Here is a 24,722-nt window from a genome sequence, read left to right on the forward strand (position 1 = left end):
GCTGGGACAAAGGCAGTGTGGTGACAATGAAGTTAGTTGGAAAAATCAAATACAAGAACCCCTTTATGCCCATAATACATTCTGAACACATCTCCTTAGGAAATTTATTGAAATACACCGGCATATCCTTAAGCTGCCCTGGTAGAAACACCATTCAGATGGCCCCACTCAAGGCCACTAGCCATTCCCCAATCCTGGAGCCTGTGTCATACGCTCCTTCTTTATCGCATTCTCAGCCAGGGGTGGTATGGACCTCCTCCTCAAGGGCCCCCTTGGAAATGCATGGGGATGGTTCGGTCCACACTGACCCTACTGCTGGTCAGAGTCCGGGGAAGCTAACCATCCTGCACTGAGAAGGACAGGCCCACATAGTGGAGAACGGTCCCACCCAGAAACAGGAGCAAGGAGCAGCCAATGATGCAGCTTGCCACTTGAGGGCCGGCCTTTGTGCAAAGGGCAGCAGAGTGCACACATCAGCTCTGGGGAAAGCTCCCTACTTCCTGCTCCAAATTGAAGGAGGAAGAGCCTTTGCGGGGTGGGGGGTGGATACTGTACCTACGCGGTCCAAGAGCAGTGTGTCTCCTGAGATGGAAGGCTTGTAACTTATACTCTGTCCCTGGCTCACTGCTTGCACCCTGGGCACTCCTGCGTGCAGTTCCATGGGACCCTCTCAAGTGGAAGGGTGAGTTGCAAAAGGATTTGTGGGGGGGGGAGTCTATGCAGCCCTGTCAATAGGAGAACTTTCTCTTGCCTGAGGGTTGGGTCAAATGGAAAGGCAGGCCGTTTCCGTGTGCCAGCAAGCATGGGGGCTGGAGAGGCCTCAATGGAAGGGCTCTCCTTCCCTACTCCTGTCCAACCTGCCCCATAACAACTGGCCCTCATCAAGAAAAATACACAGGATCTGGCTTCCATCCCAGTTGGGGAGGGTATACCTCTCCAGCTCCCATTCCCAGGTCCCCACGAAAAGATACTGGGTCTAAAAGAAGAGATTACAGATCCTGCCAGATCTTATCTTCACTAATAATAACTTACATTATTACTAAAAATAATAGCAATTGCAGTATATTGATTGAGGATTTACAGGGTACCAGGCTTGGTGCTGTGCACCCTGTGTATTTCTCCACTTAATCCTCACAAAACCTCTATCAGATGGATGTTTTTAACTTCATTTTACAGAAGAGTCAGGCTTTGGGTGAAGGCCGATGAGTGGCACACCTTTATGTCTTTGAGCCAACATCTTTGGGAATAAGGTGGCAACATGACTTTAAGATGAAATGAATTGACACCTGGAAGGGGTCTAGGGAGACTAACACATACTAATTATACATATGGATATATAAATATAAATATAAATATAAATAAAATGTGTCTATTATAGATATATGTAATATATATTATATAAATATAATGTATATTAATAAAATAATAACATAATAGCCTGTAGTTAAACTAGGTTTGAAGTTACAGATATTTGAGGTAAAGACAAATTAAGTATCTTGTCCCAGGTGACATAGCTCATAAGTGGAGGGTCAGGGTTCACAGGCAAGTACCTGTCATGGGGCCCAGGACAGGCTAGTTCCTGTCCTTTAGTAGGGCTGTATGGAAGAAATGAGATTGCAGGCTGGGTTGAAAACAACGCCTTCACTCCTCACTGATGAGCAGACACAGAGGGCGGTGAGCTGCTGAGCCCTGGGATGCAGGCAGATAACATTAGGCACCTGGTCTCCAAGGATGCTTCCAGGGCTGCAAGGATGAAGGGAGCTACTCCAGCCCCGGGGGTCCTGGGTCGGTGGGTCGGTGGTGCAGGGGTAGGGAGGGATGACTGCAGATGGTCAGCCCTCCTCATCCCAGACTCGAGCGTCACACTTTTTCATACTTGGAGAGGCTGCCCTCGGGATGACATTGTAACACCTGCCATCACATTCTAGGCACGGGGTTAGGTGTGGTCACATTAGGCCATTAGGGCCCTGCTGGTAATTCAGCTAGAGGTACCACTTAATCTGCTTCCTGTGGGAATGATGGCCCTGGAATTATGAGATGCCACAGCTCAGAGCCCATTGAATAAAGACATGCAGATAACCCTCTATGGCTTGGGCCCCGAATCATGCAGAGCTGGAGGTGTCAGCTGAAGTTTCAAGACTGGTTGAGGCTCCCCTCAAACTGTAGCCCCATGGGGGCACCGTACCAACGCTTATCAGCTGCCGCTGCACACTACAACCACACACGAGGAGGCGCGCCAATGTCATCACATCAGAACCAAGAAGTAAACTCAAGGAAGTTTTCCAAACCTTACAGCCACTCAGTGCCAGGCATTCTGATGGACTTATAAATAAGATCCGAGAGCGGTGGCGAAACCTCCCACAGATCACAGAGAAGTGGCTGGTGATCTAAATTCTTGGCCACAGAGTAAAACTTTCTCAATTGTCTCTGAGATGTTCCTCGAAAGATCTGGGGGGTTTGTGCACAATCCATGAGAGGCCTCTGATGCTCCATGCATGGCCAACAGAAGCATGAGGGGCCAGGAAAGGAGACATGGCTCCGTTATAGACCCAAGTGGGGATGGGAAGTGTTATATGTATGTACAGCCGATGGCGAACTTTAAAACACGAAGAAGAAATTCCAAACCATTCCCAAAAGCAAAGGTACCAAAGTCCACCTATAATTTCATATTTTTCTTACTTTTAGTACACATACGACCTGATCTACCGTGGCATTTGTCTCTGCATAAAACTAGAATACTTCTTTCAGCTCAACTCTAATCTTCATACTTCGAGTCAAAATGCACTTCCTAAAGCACAACATGGTGGCTTAAGTACTTCTAAAACTTTAGAGGGAATTAAAGATCCTTGCATCTTCTTTCTTCTACAATCGTGAATTTACCTTCCCATAGGAAGCGTACTGTTTTCCCCTGTGCCTTCTGTAGTCTGGAAGATGCAGGCAGGGAGAATGGGAGAAGCCCCCAGACCCTGCCTTGCACTGTCCACCCTGCTGGGCTCCTGAGAAGCTGGTTTGGGGCGGTAGGTTGTATCATACGAACTGTCATGATCTAAGTCCCTGGCTCCCCCTCCAGACTGGGACTCCTCCAGGTCCAGGGCCTGGGCAAGGATGCCTTTGCCTCTCCCAATTCTTGGCATAATGTAACGTTCAGGGCCTGTTTCTTGAATGAGCAAATGAATGAGTGAGTGAGTGAAGGAGTGATTGATTAAATAGTCTGTGGGGAGACCCCACTGTCGTATTTTTTCCCAGCAGAAGAGATTTTCCAGGCTGTTACACTAATGAGGGCTAATATTCTCAGTTATTTTGAGGATAGCTTGAAATTTGCTGCTAATTTAAATAAAATGGTTACATTTACTCATTAACCAATTAGCGTGCTTCCCAGCAGCTTCACCTCACTAATTTGATTAGTCACACCATGCTTTCTCTTACTCAGGGCCTTCTCTGCCAGCTGAGAATATCACAACTGTATCAGAGTCAACTTTTTAAACAACATGTAAGCAGAATCTCTCAAAGGGTTTAAAGAGGGACATGAACCCAGCCCCTCTTTCCAGCCCACAGTGTTTTTTGGCCCCATTGGGCCCCACTATGAGTTGCCCTATGACACCATTCCTATCACTAGACCAAATTTGTTTAAGGGAAATGAAACTTTCTAAACCATGGGGCCTTCTTGAAAGACAACCTGTCATATGTTTGAAGAACAAATGAATGAAACTGGAGGAGAAACCAGAAGCCATAATATAGGCACCCTCCCTAGCCCTGTGTTTGCCAGTGACTGGCAGCAGGCCTGGGCTCAGGCCAGCCAGCTCCCATCCCCAGATGCCATTTTCTTGTTTTCTTATTTGTCGGAGGTGAAACGGACTTAGCAGATATCTAAGTTTCTGTGGCAGAGAAAGGCTTCCCGGGCATGCAGAAAACCCTAACTTCCCACATCCTTGGGGGCGAGCTGGCGGGGCCGTATGATTGGCTCTGGTGAATCGAACGTGAAGAGGAAGGGATGTGAGGCACTTTTCATCTGAGGTGTGAAAGTCAGAGATGCTGTGGGTGGAACCGTGTACCTGAGAAATCCATATGTTGAAGTCCTAACCTTACCCCCACCAGTACCTCAGAATGTGACCTTCTTTGGAAATAGAGTCACTGCCGATGTAATTCGTTAAGTGAGGATGAGCACCTCTGAAAGTCAGAGGTGCTGTGGGTGGAACCGTGTACCTGAGAAATCCATATGTTGAAGTCCTAACCTTACCCCCACCAGTATCTCAGAATGTGACCTTCTTTGGAAATAGAGTCACTGCCGATGTAATTTGTTAAGTGAGGATGAGGTCACACTGGAGGAGGGGGGCCCTAATCAGGCATGGCTGGCATCCTTATAACAAGGAACAGAGGTGTGCACATCGGGAGAACACCACAGGTAGGGAGACTTGTGCCGTCACAACTACCATTCTTGGTGACCAACAACTCCCAGACGCTAGCAGAGAGGCCTGAGACAGATCCTTTCCTCGTGCCTTCAGGGGGGCACAGCCCTGCCGGCATCTTGCTCTTGGACGTCTAGCTTCCAGAGCTGTGAGACAATGTCCTATTTCTGCTGCTTGAGACACCCAGTCTGTGGGCTTCTGTGGTGGCTGCCTTAGGAAATGGTATAGGGGCAAGTCCCCATGGCCAGACTGTTCATCTGCAAGAGGATCTGATATTCACTAATGGCCTGGAGAGTTCTTCCACCTTTAGCCAACTTTGTGAACAGAGGAAGAGAAATATCTCACACCTGGAAATAAGGCAAACTGGGAGAGGAGGTGGTCTACCCTTTTCACTACCATCCTGGGGCACTAACAAGCCCACCCAAGACTGCAATTTTCCAAGACAATGTGCTTGACTTTGCTATTTCCTTTTTTTTTTTTTTTTTGGCTATTTACCTTTTGATTAATACCCAGACAGTAGGAAGTTAAATACTAACGTCCAGATTTCTGCCTGGGTAGTAAAGATCATACTAAAGGCTATGATTTTATTTGCCCACAGGGCATTAACCACTTTGGTATCCAATCTAGCAATCTTATTCTAATGCTCTTTTTAGAAAATGTCTGCAGATCCTGAGCTCCTCAAATGCTCTTAGTACCTGCTTAACCTTCTTACTAGTTCCCTTATGAATGAATCAACTAAGTTTTTGTCACGTGTTCATTTTAACTTGTTTAAGAATCACGTGTTACTTTTTTGAATTAACAAAATAAACTTGTTTGGTTAATGGCAAAGAGTTTTGAGGATTGTTTATTACCTGATTGATACAGATTCTTTCTGGTTTTAAAACTTCAAATAGATAAACTTAGAAATTTGAAAGTAGGAAACGAGGAAGGGAAGTGACTCTCAAGGTCAGCAGGATAAATTAGGCTACTTTGCTGTCCTGCCTTCTTGATCTTTCTCTTCCTTCACTGTTCTTGGCTGTGGTTGGCTGAAATCCAAGGCATGCAGCTCAACTCTGGCCACACATGTAATTCTCAGGAGAGAGAAGAGTTCAATTCCCAGCTCTGGTGAAGACTTGAGGATGAGAAAATAGAGAATAGTTTGCCTCCAGCAACAGAATGGGAACTTAATGAGGGCAGGGACTTTTGTCTGGTTCATGACTATTTCCCAGGGCCAAGAATACTCTCAGGTACGTGATGGACTCTCACTGATTTATGAATTAAAAAGTCATAGAATTCTAGGGTGGGAAGGCCCTTAGGGATTTCTTAGCTCAAGCATCTACACGATATAGGAACCTTTCATAATGCCCCCGGAGCTCGCCAAACCCGACTTGGACATCTCTGATGATGGAGAGGTCACAGTATCACCTGAGCCAATGACTGGGAAGAGTTTCCTTACACTTAGCCAAAAATCTGTGTCTTTATAATTTTGGAAGTTTTCATGTTCCTCTTAAATCTGCTCCTTTCCAGGCTAAACAATTCCCATTCTCAAGGACATGGTCCCGAGTCTCTACCAAACTGGTAAAATAATAGCCAATATCTAGGAAGCAGTTACCGTGTCCCAGGCTTGTTGTCTCAATGCTTTATGTGCACCGATTTTTTAAATTCTTATAACAACCTTGTAAGACAGGTACTACTATCATATCGGTGAGGAAATTGAGGCATAAGGAAATTATGACACGTACTCAAGGAACCTGATTAGTAAGTGGTCTGGCTGGGATTTGAACCCCGGCAGTCTGTTTCTTGATCACTATATATTGCCTCATCATTTGCCTTTCAACATTTTCAAGCCTCCTATCACATGTGATACGTAGGGAGGAATGTGTGAGTTTTCATAGCAGAGGTCAGGAAGACTGTCACCCGGGGCTGATCTCTACTCCCCAGACAACAATGGGAGGTGCCACATTGTTTCCCTGGAGCTAGAATCTTGAGGACATATATGTGGTGCACTGCACAAGTACACGTGGCAGTCCCATCTGTGCACACGTGACCCTCCCTGGTCTCTCCTTGGCCTCTGTGGCCATGGTAACAAGAGAGATTCTGCTGAGAGCTAGTTGCCAGTCAGGGGAAAAATGTCCCTGGAAATACATATTGAGGGTCTGATTTGGACCAAGTCTAGGAGATTCAGAGAATCCTCAGGGCCTATGTTTGCCCATAGTCCCCTTATGAGGTGTACCCTGACCTCATACTAAGGTGATATCCCTGAGCTCCTCCTTTTCTCATCCCCCCCCATGAGCCAGCAAAGTTCTTAGGGGCCAGTAGATACCTGTGGGAAGGCTTCCCACACAGAAGCTCTGCCTTATCATCCACCGCTTATCCCCTGCACCTGTGTCTCTCTCTGGTGGATGGATGAACTCCCCCAAGGACACGTAGCCCATCTCCAGAGAACCCCATTCTCTCAGGCTCACTGGGCAGGCCAGACTCAGCACAGTCCCTACACCACCCCGTTCTGGGAACTGTGTTTGATCTGAGGTCGGTCTCCAGCCTCCTGACCTCTGGGCACTAACAGCTGTGCACCCCAGCTACAGGCCTGGTGGGAGAGGGTTACTGGACCCCCATGTTCCCTGCGCAGCCCAGTCGCACGACGACTGTGGCTTTGAGGAATGGGGAGGGGGACGCAAGTCTTTAAGACCTGCTGCAGACCTACATCAAGAAGCTGATTCATAAAGCACCAAGGGAAGGCAGCTCCCAGCCATCCTGGCAAGCACAGCACAGACTCACAGCTTCCCAGGCCAACAGAATTTCAGAAAGGAAGAATTGGAGGTAAGTGGATAGAGCTGGCAGAGCGGGGTCCAGAGCTGGCCAGCCCAGCTTTGCCATTTGCAGAGAAGAAGACAGGCCCAGATGAGACGAATCAATGGTGCTAGGGACCGGAGTCGTCATTACCTTTGGGTAGAGGTATTGACCAAGAGGAGGAAGGAGGAAGGCCAGTGGGATGATGGGCTCCATCTGGATGGTGTCTACACAGTTGTCTACACATGTGGAAATTCATTAAACTGTACACTTCAGATGTGTGTACTTTAGTGTAAAATCATATCTCAATAAAAGAGTGAAACAAAATAAAGGTCCAGGGAGGGTTAAGGTGACATTGCAACTGTGTGGCAAGACGAAGCCTAGAACTCAGGCTTCCTGAAGCCCCTCCTTACCCCTACTCCACTGCGTTTTTGCTGCCACAGAAACCCAGTGATGCTCCATTAGTCTGTGGGTAGGCTGGGACCAGGGCTGGAATCCATGGCACATGGTGCATGAAGTTAAGGAAAGTCATTCCACTGTGGGCTGGAGCTAGAATCTTGAGGGCATATATACTGAGCAAGGCTTAATGAGCAATAATGATAGTATAGTACTATAGCAATATTATTAGCTAACACTCACTGAACACTTACTATATGCCAGGCACTCTTTTAGATATTTGACATGTATTAAATCTTTACAATAACCTTTATGCTATATACCATCATTAATCGGTATTTTACAGAAAATAAAATAGGCCCACATTTTAAAACCCTGCCCATTTAAAAACTTGGCAACTAGAGAGTGTCAAAGCTGATATTTGGACACAGACAATCTGATTCCAGAATCCATGCTCTTAACCACAGGACAGACGGCCCCATATTGAATTATCAGCAGCTGGGAGACTGGCAGGCTTTGCCCAGACTGACACCCACCATCCCACAGAGGAAACACTCCACATTTGCCCAGTGGTCCAGATAAGCAACAACCCTGCAGATTTCCACATAGATTTGTTAAAAGCAAGTTCATTCACTGTCTCCTGGGCTGCAGGCATTAATAAGCTGGCAGGGAATTTACAAAAAGACCAAACAACTTGTGACCTGGCCACCTTGGCCCATACTCAAGAACAACATGGGGATCTTCTGAGCTGAAAAAAACTCAGGTGCCCAACTGCATTAATAATCAGGGGAATGCAAATTAAAACCACAGTGTGCTATGACTCTACACGTGCCACGATGTCTATAATTTGGAAATAATACAGATTTACAGAGAATACTAAATGGCGGCAAGGGTGTGGGGAACAACAAGAACTCTAATATATGGTTGGTGGAAGTAAAAATTGATATAATTAATTTGGGAGACTGTTTCACTGTATATTGGTTGACCTGGGCTGTCACAACAAAATGTCACCGGCTGGGTGGCTTAAACAACAGAAAGTCATTTTCATACAGTTTTGGAGGCTGAGAGGTCCAAGATCTAGGTGTTGGTACATTAAGTTTCTAATGAGAGCTCTTTTCCTAGCCTCCTAACATCCTCCTTCTTGCTGTGTTGTCACGTGGCAGGGAGGGGGGGGAGGGGGGGGAGAGAGAGAGAGAGAGAGAGAGAGAGAGAGAGAGAGAGAGAGGGAGAGAGAGAGACAGAGAGACACGGAGCTCTCTGTGTCTCTTCTTATAAGGACACTAATTCTATCAGATCAGGGCTCCACCTTCATAACCTTATTTGACCTTAATTGCTTCCTTACTCCAAATACAGTCAGGATTAGTGTTTCAACACATGAATTTTGGGGTGATACAATTCGGTCCATAGCATTCTGCCCCTAGACCCCCAAGTTCATTTCCTTCTCCCATGCAAAATATATTCATTTTATCCCAACAGCCCCCAAAGTCTTAAGTCATTCCAGCAACAACTCTAAAGTCTAAAGTTCAAATATCATCTAAGTAGCCTCTAAATCAGATGTGCATGAGGCTCAAGGTGTGATTTATCCTGAGGCAAAATTTCTCTCCAGCTGAGAGCCTGTGAAATCAGATAAGTTATGTGCTTCCAAAATACGATGGTGGGATAGACGCAGGCTAGACAAGCGTCTTCCAGAAGGGGGAAGTTGGAAGGAAGGGGGTGATGGGTCCCAGGCCAGTCCAAAACCTGCCAGGGCTAATTCCATCAGATCTCAAGGCCTGAGAATAACCTCTTTGTCCTGACGGTCTTGCCCTCTAGGCCCACTGGGGTGGCAGCATCACCCCCATGGCTCTGTGGAGTTGCTTGTGCCTTGGGCCCTCTGGGGTGGCACCGCCCAAGCCACTCCCTGCTTTGTTTGGTCCCACTCCCGAGGCACTGGGCAGGGCCATCCAGGCCCACTGAAACCAGAGAGGCAGGCCCACTCTTTGAGGAGACAGCCTTGCCCCTGGGGCTGGGGTGGGGGTGCCTGGCAGCCCTGATGATCTCTGAATGGCCTTCAGTATCATTCTTCCCTTTTCTTGAGGAAGAGGGCATGTTCACCTGTCCTGCCTTGTGAAAGCCGAGAAGTCCACCAGCCGGCCTTCATTCTGTCCTGCTCTCTCTTTTGTTCAGGCTGCCAGTTCTCTGCTGGTATAAGCCCATCTCAGTTTATGGCTTTTACTGCTGAGATGGCCGATTGAGTCCATGAATCCCACCATGATCTCTTAATCAAATTGTTGTTCAGCTACACTCAGTGTTCTCTTCAGAACAAGCTTTCTCATTTTTTACAATATGGACGGGCTGAGTATTCTCCAAATCTTTAAGTTAAGGTTAAATGAGGTCATAAGGGTTAAGCCCTTATCCAATGGGATTAGTGTCCCTTCAAGAAGAGATACCAGAGAGTTCACTCATTCTCTCTCTCCCTGCTATGTGAGGACACAGAGAGAAGGTAACCATCTGCAAGCCACAAAGAGCCCTCACCAGAAACCAAATCAGCCAGCACTTTGATCTTGAACTTTCCAGGCACCAGAACTGGGAGACAATAAATTCCTGTGGCGTTATATTAAGGCAGCCCCAGGAGACTAATATAGGCAGTGTCTGCTCAAAGTAAACATATAGCAACCCTATGACTAGCGATTCCACTCCTAGGTATAAATCCACAAGAAATGAGTGCATACATGTACCAAAACAAGTATGTTCATAGCAGCAGTATTCATAACACTCTCAGGTGTCCATCAGCAGTAAATATATAGTTAATATGGTATATTCATAAAATGGAATATTACATAGTAATAAAAATTACAACTACACATAGCAGCACAGAGGTACTTTACAAATATAACGATGAAAGAAAGAAGCCAACCCGAGAAAGCATACACCCTATAATCCTACTTATATAAAATTCAGAATCAGGCAATAATGCTCCTTTTATTGATCCAGGTGCTGGTTATGTGGGTGTGTTTGCCCTGAAAGCTCACTAATCCGTACACTTATAATTTGCCTATTGTCTGGACCTATGTTAGACGTCAATAAAAAGTTACATAAAAATCGTCATCCATGAGAAATATCACAGTGTTGTAAGGATGAAGAATGAGTTGCTATACTGTGTGGTGTGGGGATAGTGTGATCTGCTGACCTGTGACCGACCAGTCGGTGATGCCACAGCAGCTGGGCCCACAGAAACGATGAGCTGGTGGAGATCACAGCGGAAGTCCCAGCACACTACACCAGTGACACACACACACATCATGATTGCTTTTGGTTGTGTGTTGAGGTGGGTAATGACCCTTCTAAACACAGAAGTATAATTGCACAAATATACATATATTCTATGACATCTTTTAAAAAAAATCATTTGCACTACTGGAGGCAAGATAAGTACACTCTGAAAATGTTGTCAAATCAGAACAGGTCAGTCTACGGCCTCCATGGACAATGGGTGTCCATTGTACTTTGTTGAATAGGCCATTTCTCTTGTCTCCGTCTCAGCATCCTCTTTGGATATCTGAAGCCTAGGCTGTGACTGGCTAATTTTTCCTAGGATAACTTATTTTCCTGGTAGCTTCCCCTCATTCTCCACCAGGAGAAGGTCACACGAGCTAGAAAAGCTCTCGTGGCTATAAATTCTGGCTGCAGCTGTGATCTACTAAAGGGCAGAGCCCCGAAAGCCATGAAATGGCACTCTGAAGGGACTCTGAGATGTCTGGGAGCTCGAGGGACCCTTGGGTTCCCTCCTGTTTGGAAAGGGCATGATTGCCAGAACCAGGACTGCAGTTTACTCATAGTCTGCCCAAAGAAGGCAGGTGTTCCTCTTTAGAAACTGATCCCCTTCCTTGCTCCCCACCCCCGAGGACCCAGGCACGCCAGCATACCTGCTATCCCAGCCTCCTTCCAGGTAAGGCAGGTATGACTCTCCCCTTTTAGTCATGAGCATACTCCTAATGAAAAGCCCCAGAGGCCCCTGGGCCTAGAGTCTCCATGACAGGAGTTTAACCATCCTTGCCCATGCCAGACATACATGAGTACACCCCCAGCAGGGGGCCCTCTCAGGGAACTCACCTGGGGTGTCATCCCGTGGCAGATGTACACAATGGGAACGTTCTCTGTGTCTGGACCCTGATCGAGACACAAATCGGTCTTCAGAGAGTTCTGCAGCTGAACACCCGAGGAGGGGTGGCCACACCAGAGAGAAAGGAGCAGAGAAACAAATGCATTAAATCAGGAGAAGCCAGCATTCCACGGAGACAGGCTCCATTTCCATAATCAACCCGAGGACCCTTGAATACTACGGAAAGCAGCAAGCACCAGCTTTTGCGGGTATAAAGGTGCTGAGGGAAACCCAGCCTCCTGTGAAGGAGAAGCATTCTCATGTTGTTAAAGAATAAGCCAAGGCAGTCTAGGCAGGAATAAAAGATACACAGGCATGAACACACAGAAAATGGTGCTAGGGTTTGCACCCCCTCCATTCCCACAGGGGTGGCACAAGGGCTTTCAATGGTCCCTGGATAGAAGTCTCTGTTCTGGAAGGTTGGGGGAAGTGGGTAACACGTTAGCTGCTTTCAGGCCTGACGTGTCCTCTGGGAAGGTCCTCTCTGCCCCCTGCAGACCCAGCAGTGGCTCGCCTGGCCCCAGTGGTGCTCAGGTGATGAGGATTCTCCAGACCGGGAGTTCTGGCAGGTGAATAAGAAAGGAGGGGGCCAAGGGGGTAAGAGAAGAGGGAGGCATCTCTTAACCTCACCTACGGGCACATAGCAATCAACAGAACCAATGCCTCCCCATGTCAGGTAAGAAAGCCAATATTCAATGTCCCTTTCTGGAATAAGCCCCCTCCCAGCCCCTGGAAAGGGCAGCTTACAGTCCCCATGGCCCTGGTCACCCGCCACAGCTGAGTACACCACGGTGGGCACCAACAGGCAGGTTAGAATGACTTAAGAATTCTCTTTCTTTCTCTCACTCTCCTCCATCCTCTTTCTGGAATGGAACCGTCTCGTCAACCTCTTATCCCATGCTAGAACTCTCCGCGAGAGAGTTGGTGGTCCGTGGGTGGTGGCCACTAGAATCGTGAGGCCATTTAGATTGGGTCTGGGAGATCTGTTGGGCAATACGTAAGCAGAGAAATCCAGCTGTGGCCGAGGAAGAGATGAAGCATGAGACAGAATGAGGGACATTGCGCCCTGCCATGGCTTCGGCAGCTTCCCAGCTCTAGTGCTCACGCCCAGCTGCACTTCAGTTCCTGTGCCCATAAGCGAGTTTGTGGCATTGTTACCCACCTTAACTTGAGCGAGCTTATATAGCTCTTGTTAGCAGCGAGGTGCTCTGTTTAGAACAGGAAATGGATATTGGAATTCAGGGAAGACCAGGGCAAAGGACCACAGGTGGGCCATCTATCCAAGGAGGCCAGAGACTGACAGCGGCTGGGCTTCCATTGTCTTGACAACTTGTGGCAGAAATGCAGTGAACCCAGTGAAGGGTTGCCAAACGGAACGACCAGAGGCACATGTGTGCTCTAGGCATACCCCGTTCTTGACAGGGGTCAAGGAACAGAGTCAAATTCTTTTCTCTTGAGCTTCCTCTCCTCCACCGGGTGAAGGCATCTCAATCCCAGACTTGTGGTTTGGAGGTTCTGAAGAATCATAAACGTGTGCCAGCTCCCTAGGCAGAGGCCCCAGAAACATCTCCGCAGCAAATCCTCTTTTATAAAACAACTACATGGCTTGCCGCGCTGAGGGAGCATACGTCAACACACTCTGGACTTTTCCTGCAGCCCACAGAGAGGCGGGTGTCACATCTAAAGCCAAGAACTATACTCCATTAGCGAGATCTGCTAACTGCTATCACAGAGAGAAATGTCCAGAGAGCCCTGATGTCAGCCTTGGCTTTCTGCCAGGTTCTCAAAGCCATCCTCTGGGTGAGGAGGTAGGTGGTGCCTCTAGATAAAGTCCCCCCAGCTCTGTGTCATCTCGCGCCCATGAAGCGGGTGGTCTGCTGCTGTCAGGACAGACAGGCTGGGACGGAATCCTGGCTCCAGTGGTGTGGTCTTGGAAAAGACCACAACTCCTTCTTGTCCGTTTTCTTCCATCTGAAGTAGGGATAGTACTAGTGACTGCCTCATAGGATTGCCGGGAGGAGTAAGCGCAACCATCTCCACAAGGAGGGAGCAGGGCCTGACAAATGGCAAATGCGCAATAATTGTTAGCTGCTCTTACTACTGCTATGACCTTGCTAACAGCCATTCGGGACAACTGGTTGTTTTGGCCTCATCTATGCATCAGTGACTGAGCTAAGTGCTTGCCACGTGTCACGCCGCCTCATCCTCATAAGAACCCAGCCAGGTTGGTGATATTCTCTCTTTGAAGGATGAGGAACTGTGGCGTGGCAAGAAGGTCTGCCTGCCCTCCCTGTCTGTGATGCCGCTCCTGGCGCACGGACCCTTCCCCATGTCGCCTCTCCTTACGCCTTCTCTTTGCCTGGCTAAATCCTCCTCCTCCTTTGGTTCTCAGCTTCTCTGTCACTCTGGAAGTCTTTCCTGACCCAAGCCTGGGTGTCAGGCCATGGCCCTGTGCTTCACCAACACCTCCATTTCTCTTATTGGTGTGCTTAGTGTGCTCAGCTCCGGTCCCTTCTTCGCGTGCCTGTCTCCCCCACCTGACCAGGCTAGGTCTGAGTCTTTCTCATGGTCTCTGACACCGGCCAGCTCTGACACACAGTAGACAGTGAATATACACGTGGAATGAATGAATGAAGACAACGAACAAATGAATGGCATTCCCAAATGAATGGCGTTGGCAAGTGGACAAGTGGCAAGTTCTTCCCATCATGCAAATGGCGACAATCTTAAGACTGTGAAAAATGCCCCAGGAGATGGTATGACTATAGCTTTTAAGGTTTTGTAAATTGTTGAGATTGCACAGAGAGTAAGTGGCAAAGGTAACATTCCAGAAGCTGGGCATGTCTGTTTCTAGATGCTGCTCCATCTCTGCTGTCAGCACTAGAGCTGGGATTAATCCAAAGACCCCACTTCCTGGACATGGGGCTCAATGATCCAGGGAAAACCCACGCCCACACAATGGGGCCCACAGGAGTCATTAATGGGACCTGTTAGTGGATTAATGGGCTGGGTTATAGACGAGCCTGGCCCCACTGAGAGGCCCGGGAGGTTATTTGACCTGAGCAATGTAGTTTGGCATAAGTTGGAATGGAAAAAGTAAAAAGAAACTCTACCCCTGAGAAGACATCTGGTCTCTGCATTTCAGAATAAGAATAATCGCCAGGAAGAATGATTCAGCCTCAGCAAATCCTCTTGCTCTTGAGGCTATATCTTGCTTTGCCCATCTTCACCCTGTTGCCCCCATTAAGAGTTCATTATGTTCCTTGACAAGTGAGCGTGGCTCTGCTCTGTCAGAGGCCAGCCTGTGGAGGAGCCAGAGGGGAGGGGAGGTTGGCTGGGCCCCGAGCAGTGGCTGGCGGATGAACATTCGGGGGAGGTCAGAGACCTCCGCCAGCCCCAGGAATGGCTAGCATGGCTCAGTCCTTTGGGATGATAAGAGGGCCTTTTCAGCCCCTCACAGTAAAAATAGCTCGAACTATGGACTCAGACAGATCCACATCACAGCCCTGTATATGCCACTTACTATTTGATCAGCTAAAGGTTTCTGGGTGTGGCGGTAAGAGGGTTGGTTACATGGTAAACCTGTTGTACATGTCATTAAGATGAGACCCCCTTGCTTGGAAGACAAGAATGCCTTTGGCCAAGACCCAGAACTGCAATGCCCCCCCCCCCACACACACACCCCTCCACTATTGCTTTCCCACTGTGGCTGATACCATTCAGCTACAGCTGACAGCCTGGTGAGAACATGAATCCAGAAGCTGGTCCTGGCTCACAGGGGTTTTGGGCTAATGGTTTCTCCAGAGCCACAGCAGCATAACCATCCTTTCTGGATCGGGTCCAACCATGGCCAAGCACCATACACAACTTGCTATGGGCAGAGTTTGGGGGCACCAGTAACAGCTGTGTCCTCAGAAAGGCCCCGGGGTGGGGGTGGGGGATGGGGCTGACGGGCACTTCACAGCCCAGTGTGTTTCCATAGGGACCGCAGGATATAGAGTTTCAGGTAATAGCTGGGTGGCACCAGCCGAGAAGTTCTCTGGCACCCAAATTACACCAGCCTGAGAAGTAGAGAGGGAAGGGGCCACTGAGGGATTTCCTCAGAAGGTGTCAACCGCGCCATGGAAATTCTTGTGGGAGGATATGATTCCGTCCTGCAGGTTGGCTGGCTAGACAACAGAGGTCTGATGGGGGCTGGGGGGGTTCCTGGCTCCGTGTTCTGTAGAGTTCTAGGATGTCAGAGTTGGGAGGCCTGCAGAGAACACGGAGGCCAGTCCTCCGCTCGCATTCTTCTTCCCCTCCCAGGCAGATGCTTTGCCCGTTATATTCCTGCTGAGGCAGGCCTTGAACTTGGTTCTGACCACAGCTTATCCAAGGAAGAGGCCGAAGTTCTTCCTTCGAGTTTCATCCTGGGATATCAAAAAGGTCTGAGGGGATACTCCCCAAAGGGAGGAAGCAGAATGATATCAGAAGCTGATGTCTTCGACTCAGTTTCTCTGCTGATGACCGATGTGAACATGGGAAGGTCATTTTGCCTTTCTGTTTCCCCATCTGTAACATGGCATCAGTAATCTATGTAGTTTTGAGGGCTTATAACTGTCAGCAGAAAAGCTCCATGTGTTCAGGAAGCAAAAGCCAGGTGAGATATCAAAAAACCCCCAAAAAACAAAAAAACAAAAAAACAAAAAACAAAATCAGGTATCATTGAAAATACTTTAAGAGTTGAATGGTCCTGGGAACACTGGAAGAAGAGTAGAGTTTATCATATTCAAAGCATTTTAACCTTAGACAGAACATACAAATTGTCAGGATATATAAGATATTTGTATGTCTTAGACTTTTTTCTACTCTAGAAGCACAGTATTATTTTGCCCCTTATTTAACAGAGGAAGAAACCGAGGCCCATAGATGTTAAGACACTTGACTGACAAGTGGCTTGGTCAAGATTGGAACCAGGTCTGTCTGGATCCAAGCCCTGTGCTCTGCTCTCCATCGGGGTGACTGCTCCGTGCCAATCAATAGGTGGTCCTAAAACATCCCTCAAAAAACAGTGAAGTCAAGAAGGAAGGTTGTGTCCCAGAGCTCCTTTCCTGGAGGCCGTGTGTGTGAGTGGAAAGCAAAAGCCCTTAGACAAGGGAGGCATGCAGGCTGGTTGCTAGAACCTCAGGCACCCATGCTGGGGGAATAGTGGGTGTTTGTTATATTACCTCGCATGTCTGCCCTAACTGCAGGTTTTTGTTTTATTAAGTAGAACATGCAGGTTTGAGGCTAGAGCTAAATTGTTTAAGACTCTAAAGGAGAGATTTAGAACAAGGGAACAGAGCGGTTCAGGCTATGACACCAAAGACTGCCTCTGGTCTACCGTTCTACCAGAGGTCCCACATGGGGGGCTGAAGGCTCCTTCTGTCCTTTCCCCTGACTCTAGGTCTCTGTCTGGCCTTGCTTTCTGTGTCTGCATGAAGCCCCAGGGAGGCTGCTCCTTACCACCCCGTAGGCAATGATGTCTGAGTACATCCTCATCTCTGGGTACACGCTGACCAGGTACCACCGGAAGGTCTTGCACTGTAGCTGTTTCCTCAGAGCCTTCCTCGCAGTGATGTCCCCGATGTCGATCCCCGAGTCCTGCACGGGCATGCAAATGCAGAGCTCCAGCCACCAGCAGGGCACAGCTTCTCCCCAGACCTCCCCACCCAGGTTCCTGGACACTGTCTAGTGAAGGGAGGACCTGGGGACTTAGCTCATTCATTTCCCGCATGTACGTAACCCCATGACTGTCTCCATGTGGACGTTAGAACATGAGGACAGCACTGATGGGGAATGCCAACCAAGGCCACTGAAAATAAAAAAAAGAAAGAAAAAGCTGGGGCCCAAGTGTAGGTGAAAGATACCAAAGCATACAGTTGGAGTGAGGTTTTTTTCTGTCTCATGATATGAGACGAGAGGTTCTGAGCCGTGGGGGGGGGGGGGGGGGGGGGGGAGAGGGAAGGGGGAGAGTTGAAGATGGAGTGATACTAATTCAAATACCATTCCTAACCATTGTAACGGCAAAGGCTTGTAGAGCACTTGCGAAGTGCGAGGTTCTGTCCTGCATGAGACCTGCCTGTGTGCTTCCAATGATGCACAGCAGCCCATTTACACCTATAGGGAGCACTGTTTTACAGATGCCGAGGGGAGACAAAGAGAGGTTCAGCAACCTCTTGCCCAAAGTCCTACAGCTGATAAAAGGTGGAGCTGAGATTTTAACCCCGTCAACCTGGGTCTGGAGTTTGCACTTTTAACCTATGCTCTGCATCTGGAAGAGCCTGCCCTTCTGCCTCCTAAGACACAAGTTCTTGTGGGAGAAGCAGACCCTCTCTCAGCTTGGGGGTCTTAGTGTAGAGAGTACTTGTGTCTGTCACTTCCCGGGGAGATCAGAAAGGTGGCCCCTGAGCCATCACAGTATAGCAGGCAAGGAGCAGTAATGGAGACATGGATGTGTCCTTGAGTTAGAGAGAGGGAGAAGCCCCCACGTTTCTCGTGGTCCCAGAGCAGAGGGGAGAACATGGAGTCCCTGGGCCTGCATACCAGCCATTGGACAGGGCACAGAACCGCTGAAGAAGAGCTGATGCCACAGCAGAGCACGGCGAGGAGTCTCTGCAGCTGGGGATCAGATGGAGACTCAGTGACATCTCAGAGGATGACATCATGGAGCCGGGGACCAGCTAGGTCCTGCGGTATCTCACGAGACACTAGCCCAGAGGGCAGGGCGAGGAGAACATGAGAGGACACAGTTCTCTCACTGATGCCACAGCTTGTGTGCTGGCTGTGTGAACCCCCAGGTTCTAGCATCAGCTAGGGGTCAAGTTCCTGGGCTTGGGAAGATAATGAAATGGACAGAGTTTACATTTGAAGCGTCTGAGAAAAATCACAAAGATGGCTGATGCGCATATGTGCATGTAATGGGAACAAAGTATTTGGTATTAGACCATGCGGTCTCGAGTAACAACAAACAGAAGAAATACATTTATTTTTGCCTACCAAAATTCAGGCAATATAAAAATTTGAACCTGCTACGGCCAGAAGGTTTAAGTTACAACCTGTAAAGGTACAATGTCAGCAAGGACCCATCTTCTGAGGAGGTTTTGATGGCTTCATCTATGATTTGCCTACTCCTCGGCTCCTGCCCTGAGCCCTCCCAGCAACTGCTACTTGGTCTTTCTCTGCTGGATTCAGGGAACATGTTCAATTGATCTCTGTACCCCTGACCTACCGCTGAGCCTGAGCTATATGGATGGGGTTGAGAGACTGGGTTGAGAAAATATTTATGAAGTATTGTACACAGCAACTCGCAATAAATGTGACCTACTCACTCCCCCCACCCTTTACCCCAAGGGATCTGTTAAGTGTTAGCCCTTTAAACTTCTCTGTACCTTATCCTTATATTGCAAAACCATTTGCTGGGACCCAGGCTTTCCCCCTTTACGGTTAATTGCCTTTATATGAAAACAAACTAACACTGTGTCTCAGCTTTTATGGGAAGCCACTAGAAGAACCTGTCTCTGGAAGGCCTCCGTGTTTTCTTAAATCCTGGGTTCCCACAGGAAAACTTTCTTTCTACGCTCAGGATCAAGGGAAAGTTTGTTTCTCTCTCCTTATGATCTAATGGAAGGTGGGAGAACTATCCATCAGAAGTCCATTTCTACTTTAACTTCTAGGAGACTCCAGGATCAGAGTTTTGCTCAGCTTATATTTCTGTTTATCATGCCCCTTTCCTCTTCCTATTTATTAGTTGACTTTTGCCTTTCTGCTTTAATGGTTCAGCACATCTGTACCGTGTGTTTACTGTAAATTGCATCAAACCCTTTTCGGATTGGGGGCAGAAACTGTTATGTGCAACTAATGAATCATTGAACACTACAACAAAAACTTATGATGTACTCTACGTTGGCTAACTGAACATAAACAAAAAAAGAAATTGAGAAATAAGCCAACTCTGTCAGAGAAGGTCATGTTGGCCCTTATTATTAAAAAAAAACAATAAACATGTCTTCCTCCTTTGCCAAATACTCAGTGGGTTGAATAGTGTCTCCTGCAAAATTTGTGTCTACCCGGAACCTACAAATGTGATCTTATTTGGAAATCGGATCATTGCCGATGGAGTTCATTAGAGATCCGTAGATGAAATCAGTCTGGATTTAGGGTGAGCTCTAAAGGCAATGACCAGTATCTTCATAAGAGAGAGGAGGGGGAGGTTTGAACACACAGAGAGACATAGAGACAGGGGCCGAAACTGGAGTGATGCATTTACAAGCCAAGGAATGCCAAGAGCCACCAAAAGCTGGAATAGGCGAGAAATATCCTCCCCTAGAGCCTTCAGAGGGAGCACAGCCCCGCCGGCACCTTGATGTTGGGTTTCTGGGCTCCAGAACTTTGAGAGAATCAAAATCTGTTGTTTAAAGCCACTTGATTTGTGGTAATTGGTTATGGCAGCCCTCGGAAATGAATACACTCAGCCACACAAAAAGCTGTCCAGTATTCCTGCCTGTGTGTGCTGCTACACGTACAATCTCTTGTAGCCAAACCTAAAAAAGGACCGTCACCTCTGCCCCGTGATGAGTCATCCTGGGCATGCAGCCAGTTTTTGGGCAAGAGGAAACAGGGGTGGGTCTAGAGTTCCCGAACCCTGTGTGAGAAAAAGCTGATGCTTTGCTGCAGGCCGACTTTCCGTTTGTTGATAAGCAAACTGATTTTCAATTAAAGCAGAGGGGGATGCAAGAGCTGGGACTTCTCTGGCCTTCCAAAAACTTGGGACTGAACGTGGTGGGTGAGAGAGCCGGCTCTGGCTGGCACACAGCTTGGGGAGGACTCAGCACAGAAGGCAACCGGGGAGGCTGGTGGCCCGGCAAGGACATTTTTAAAGCTCGGCTGTGGAGGCAGCGGGCACAAGCAAGGCCAGCCGCAGCAAGAGTTAATACTTCGCTGGTGCTTTTTCTATTGGCCGAGCACTGATCAAAGTCTTTACATATAATAGCTTATTTAATTCTCAAGGCAGCCACTGGGCAGGGTCGAAGGGATCCAGCTCTATACCTGCAGCTGGGATGCTGTAGACAAAAGGTGAAGTCAACAGGTAACAGATGTGCTTGTGGGTGAGCACAAGGTATTGGGACACCACTCCATCAAGGGCAGCTGGGGACACTCTTGGGGAAAACATGGGGGCACGGAGCACCCACACTTCCTCCCTCTTTTTCTTTGTCAGTTCATCTTCAGTAGGCATCAGTTGTTATCCTAGATACTGTGCTTACAAATAGGAAGAAGGCACAGACTTTGCCTGAGAGGAAGATCTGGAAGATCCAGACAAATAAACAGTCTCTCTGCACACAGTGTGGAGCATGCAGGGAAGCAGAACGCTGAGAGAGAGTGGGGCAGCCAAGACGGCGGGCAAGAGAGGGTGAGCAGTCACAGAAGGCTTCCTGGAGTAGGTGATACTCAAGGTGAATTTGGAAGGACTACCAGAATGAGCTAAACTAGTATTACTCAGACTTGGCAGCCCCAGACCATCACCCAGAAAGTTTTTAACAGATTCTGGCAACACTAGGCACCTACTCATCAGAATCTCTAAGGATGAGACCCGGAAGCAGTATTTTTAAAAAGCTCTTCAAGTGATTCTGATGCAGTCGGTCTGCAGATGTGCTTTCAGGAGCCACTGACCAAGGGAGAAAGGAATGACACATACTGCCAGCAGATCCATTTGTTAATAAGCATCAGCGAGGTTTTGCTGAGCTCTGACCATGTGCCCTGCCTTGTGCGAGGCCTGGTGACACAAAAGTGAAGAACACAATCTGTCCCCAGAAAGCCTGGAGTCTAATGCGGTGGTTCTCAGCCCTGGATGGACATTAGAATCCCTGAAGAGCTTTCCAAAAAATGATCCCTGGTCCCCTTCCAAACCAATTAAGTCATAATCTCTGGGGCTGGAGCACAAGTGATTTTAAAGTTCTGAAAGATTTGAGAGCCCCTGGTTTAACAAGAAAATGAGAGAGAGAGAGAAAGAGAGTGAGAGAAACTGAGGGACTTATACACAACAGAACATTTTCCACAGTGTTGATGCAATGACAGAGACATGCAGGCAAAGGGGGCATTTTCTCCCCCTGAGGCTGACTTCCTAGAGCAGGGGTCACTGGAGGTGAGTCTAATAGGGTGGAGGGAAATGGGTGAGGGTGGAGGCTGGGGAAGAGGCAGCGGGTAGGGAATTCCAAGCAGAGAGGACAAAATGAGCAAACACACAGAGGAGAGAAAGAGTGTAGAATGGCCTCTGGAGTTCTCACTGGCCATGCAGTCCACGGAACTCCAGGACGGGGTGGGGGCAGGGGGCTGGAGGCGGGCAGAGGAGAAAGCATGTCAAACAGCGGGCTTAATGCCTGATCTTGTGCACAGTGGAGAGTCCTTTAAAGATTTTAAGCAGGGCAACGATGTGGTTGCTGTGAGGATTTATTTTTTTGTTTTATTTTGTTTTTAAGATAACTTTGGGTCAGGGCACCTGGGTGGCTCAGTTGGTTAAGCGACTGCCTTCGGCTCAGGTCATGATCCTGGAGTCCCGGGATCGAGTCCCGCATCGGGCTCCCTGCTCGGCAGGGAGTCTGCTTCTCCCTCTGCCCCTCCCCCCTCTCATGTGCTCTCTCTCACATTCTCTCTCTCAAATAAATAAATAAAATCTTTAAAAGAAAAGATAACTTTGGGTCATTTGGAGGATAGATTTGAAGGGGATAAGGCTTGAGCCAGGGAAACCAGTCCAAGGCTCTTGCAGAGGAAGAGACAAGGCTTGAACTCAGACGTGATGGGGGTAGGAATGGACAGGAGAGAGCTCGGTGATGGGCTGGGAACGGGGCTTGAGGGAAAGAAGGATCAAAGGAAGATGCTCAGTTTCAAGCTTGTAGATCTGGGCAGATGGTGGTATCCTAAACGGCGGTGGGGAGGAAGAACAGGAGAAGCTCTGGGGGGAAGGATGTTCTCCGTTTTGGCAGACTCAGTCTAAAGTGCCTGAGGGAGCACCAGGAGATGTGCAGCTATAGGTCCGAGACTAAAGGCAGAAGTCAGGGCTACAGATCTTAGTTAGGAAGTCATCAACAGATAAAAGCACCCAGGAACAGATGGGGCCACCAGGGAAATGATGTTTAAGGAGAGCAGTTGGCCAAGGATGGATCTCTGGGTGCACTTAAGCATCCGAGAGAGGTGAGAATTGCCCACAAGGGAATCAAGAGCAATCAGAGAGAGATGGGGATATACTGGGCTGTGGCATCACGGAGCCAAGTGAGTACAGAGTTTCAGGGGAAAGGTAGGATCTTGTAGGTTGAAGACTTTAGAATGTCCATTAAGCAGTTTGGATACTTTGTCACAAGCAGTTTTGGTGCAATCCTGGGATATGACTTGAGAAGTGAGTAGAGGGGAAAAGGTGTTGACTCTTTCCAGGAGCCTGAGAAGAGGTAGGAGAGGGAATCTAAACAAAGCAGGGAACAGTGGAGTCAAGGGATAGATTTTTTGAAAACCCACTGATGTCTTCCTTTGCCAGCTGAGGCTTTATTCTGGACACTGCCACCCCTCATCTGCCTTTTCTTGAGTTCACTCCCCTCTCTTCCCACCCATTCGATTGGGTTTGAACTACCCCTCTGAGGTGTCACAGACACACATTGAATTTCATCATTTTCTAATTACTTTTCTCACTTGGTTCTCTGCCATTCATTGGATGTCCTGTCCATTTCCACATCCAGCAGCCACACTGAGGGGAGAAATCTAAAAGGTTTTCAGCTTTGGGGTGCAGAGAGAAGGTGGCAGGAGTAGGGACAGAACTCTGCTAAGGGACTGGGGATCTATGATGCTTTACTGCTAAGTTCCTGGGGGACTTTCCCAAGCGTTCTTAACATTTTGCTATCAGGACACCCACAGAGGTGTACAGCATGCTCCCCAGAATACTGTGATCCAACGCCCACAGCTGCAGATGGGTCCAGAAGGCACTGCTGTTTCCCTAGAAACACTCCCACTGTCAGGGATGCATTCCTGGGGCTGGTTCATTAGGGTTGCCCGCACCCTGGCTGATACTTCTTGGCTCCTCATTCTTCTCTCTACCGCTGAAATGTCACTGGTTGTGGGAGTATACATCCCAACCCAAGTCTCCTCCCCCATAATGGTGGTGGCGATGGGGATGCTGCCTAAAAGCTCCCACCCATGGCCCAGCCTATTTTCTCAATCACTCAGCCAGAGCAACATTAGTTGGGTGGAGAGATCAGGGAACAGGGCCTTCATATGGAAACTTCAGGCAAAAATCAACCATTTCCCTATTAGGAAGAAAGAACTACAGCTTTTTAAAGGACTCCCAAGGGGAAAGAAGGAGGTCATGCAGTCAACAGCTGTCTCAGATAGACACGGCAACATAAGCAATGATCTCCAGGCAGACAGGCTGCTAAGCAGGTTGAGATCCTATGGTTGGCATCTGTTGGGTTCTCCCAACTCAGTGGTCCAAGGTCATTTCCATATGACACATGGCAAGGCTGAACAAATCTACTAGAGAAACATTGCCTTTTCTCTGGCACTTCGTAAGTGTCGGTGACAAGAGGGATAGAGGACAGTGGCAGGCAATGATGAGATTCTGTGAAGGTTAGAAACAGCCTAAAAATGTCCAGAACAGTTCCCTTCTCCTCCTGAGGATCCCTGTGAGAGTGTATCCCCGCCTCAGGCATGTGGTTCAAGAAATCTCGAAGCCATATGGACATTCCTTATTGCTCTGGTCAAAGGTTCAATGGAGAAGCCTGAATCTAGTCTACGAGGAGATTAAGGTGCATTTTGTGAATTCTGGTAATTTCTGGTATATTTATATAGCAGAGACGCTGAGGACCTGGGAACATGAAGTAAACTTGGAGCTATCTGCTCCAGTGTTCTCATTTATTTATTTATCTATCTTTAAAAAGATTTTATTTATTTATTTATTTGAGAGAGAGAGAGAGAGAGAAAAAGAGAGAGCATGAGCAGGGAGAGCGACAGAG

General features: G+C 48.1%; 1 protein-coding gene across 3 annotated transcripts in view; it reads right to left on the reverse strand.

Moving 5' to 3' along the window:
* GALNT18 (polypeptide N-acetylgalactosaminyltransferase 18) overlaps nucleotides 1-24,722 on the reverse strand; it is a 354,123-nt gene that overhangs the window by 34,599 nt on the left and 294,802 nt on the right. For all 3 annotated transcript variants that reach the window (XM_027580483.2, XM_027580485.2, XM_027580482.2), the window contains 2 exons: nucleotides 17,197-17,334; nucleotides 11,664-11,759 (listed from right to left, as the gene is read on the reverse strand). In XM_027580483.2, coding sequence (XP_027436284.1) covers nucleotides 11,664-11,759; nucleotides 17,197-17,334 — 234 coding nt within the window. The remainder of the gene's footprint in view (nucleotides 1-11,663; nucleotides 11,760-17,196; nucleotides 17,335-24,722) is intronic.

This window comes from Zalophus californianus, chromosome 11 (genome assembly GCF_009762305.2).
Source record: "Zalophus californianus isolate mZalCal1 chromosome 11, mZalCal1.pri.v2, whole genome shotgun sequence".
Taxonomy (NCBI): Eukaryota; Metazoa; Chordata; class Mammalia; order Carnivora; family Otariidae; genus Zalophus; species Zalophus californianus.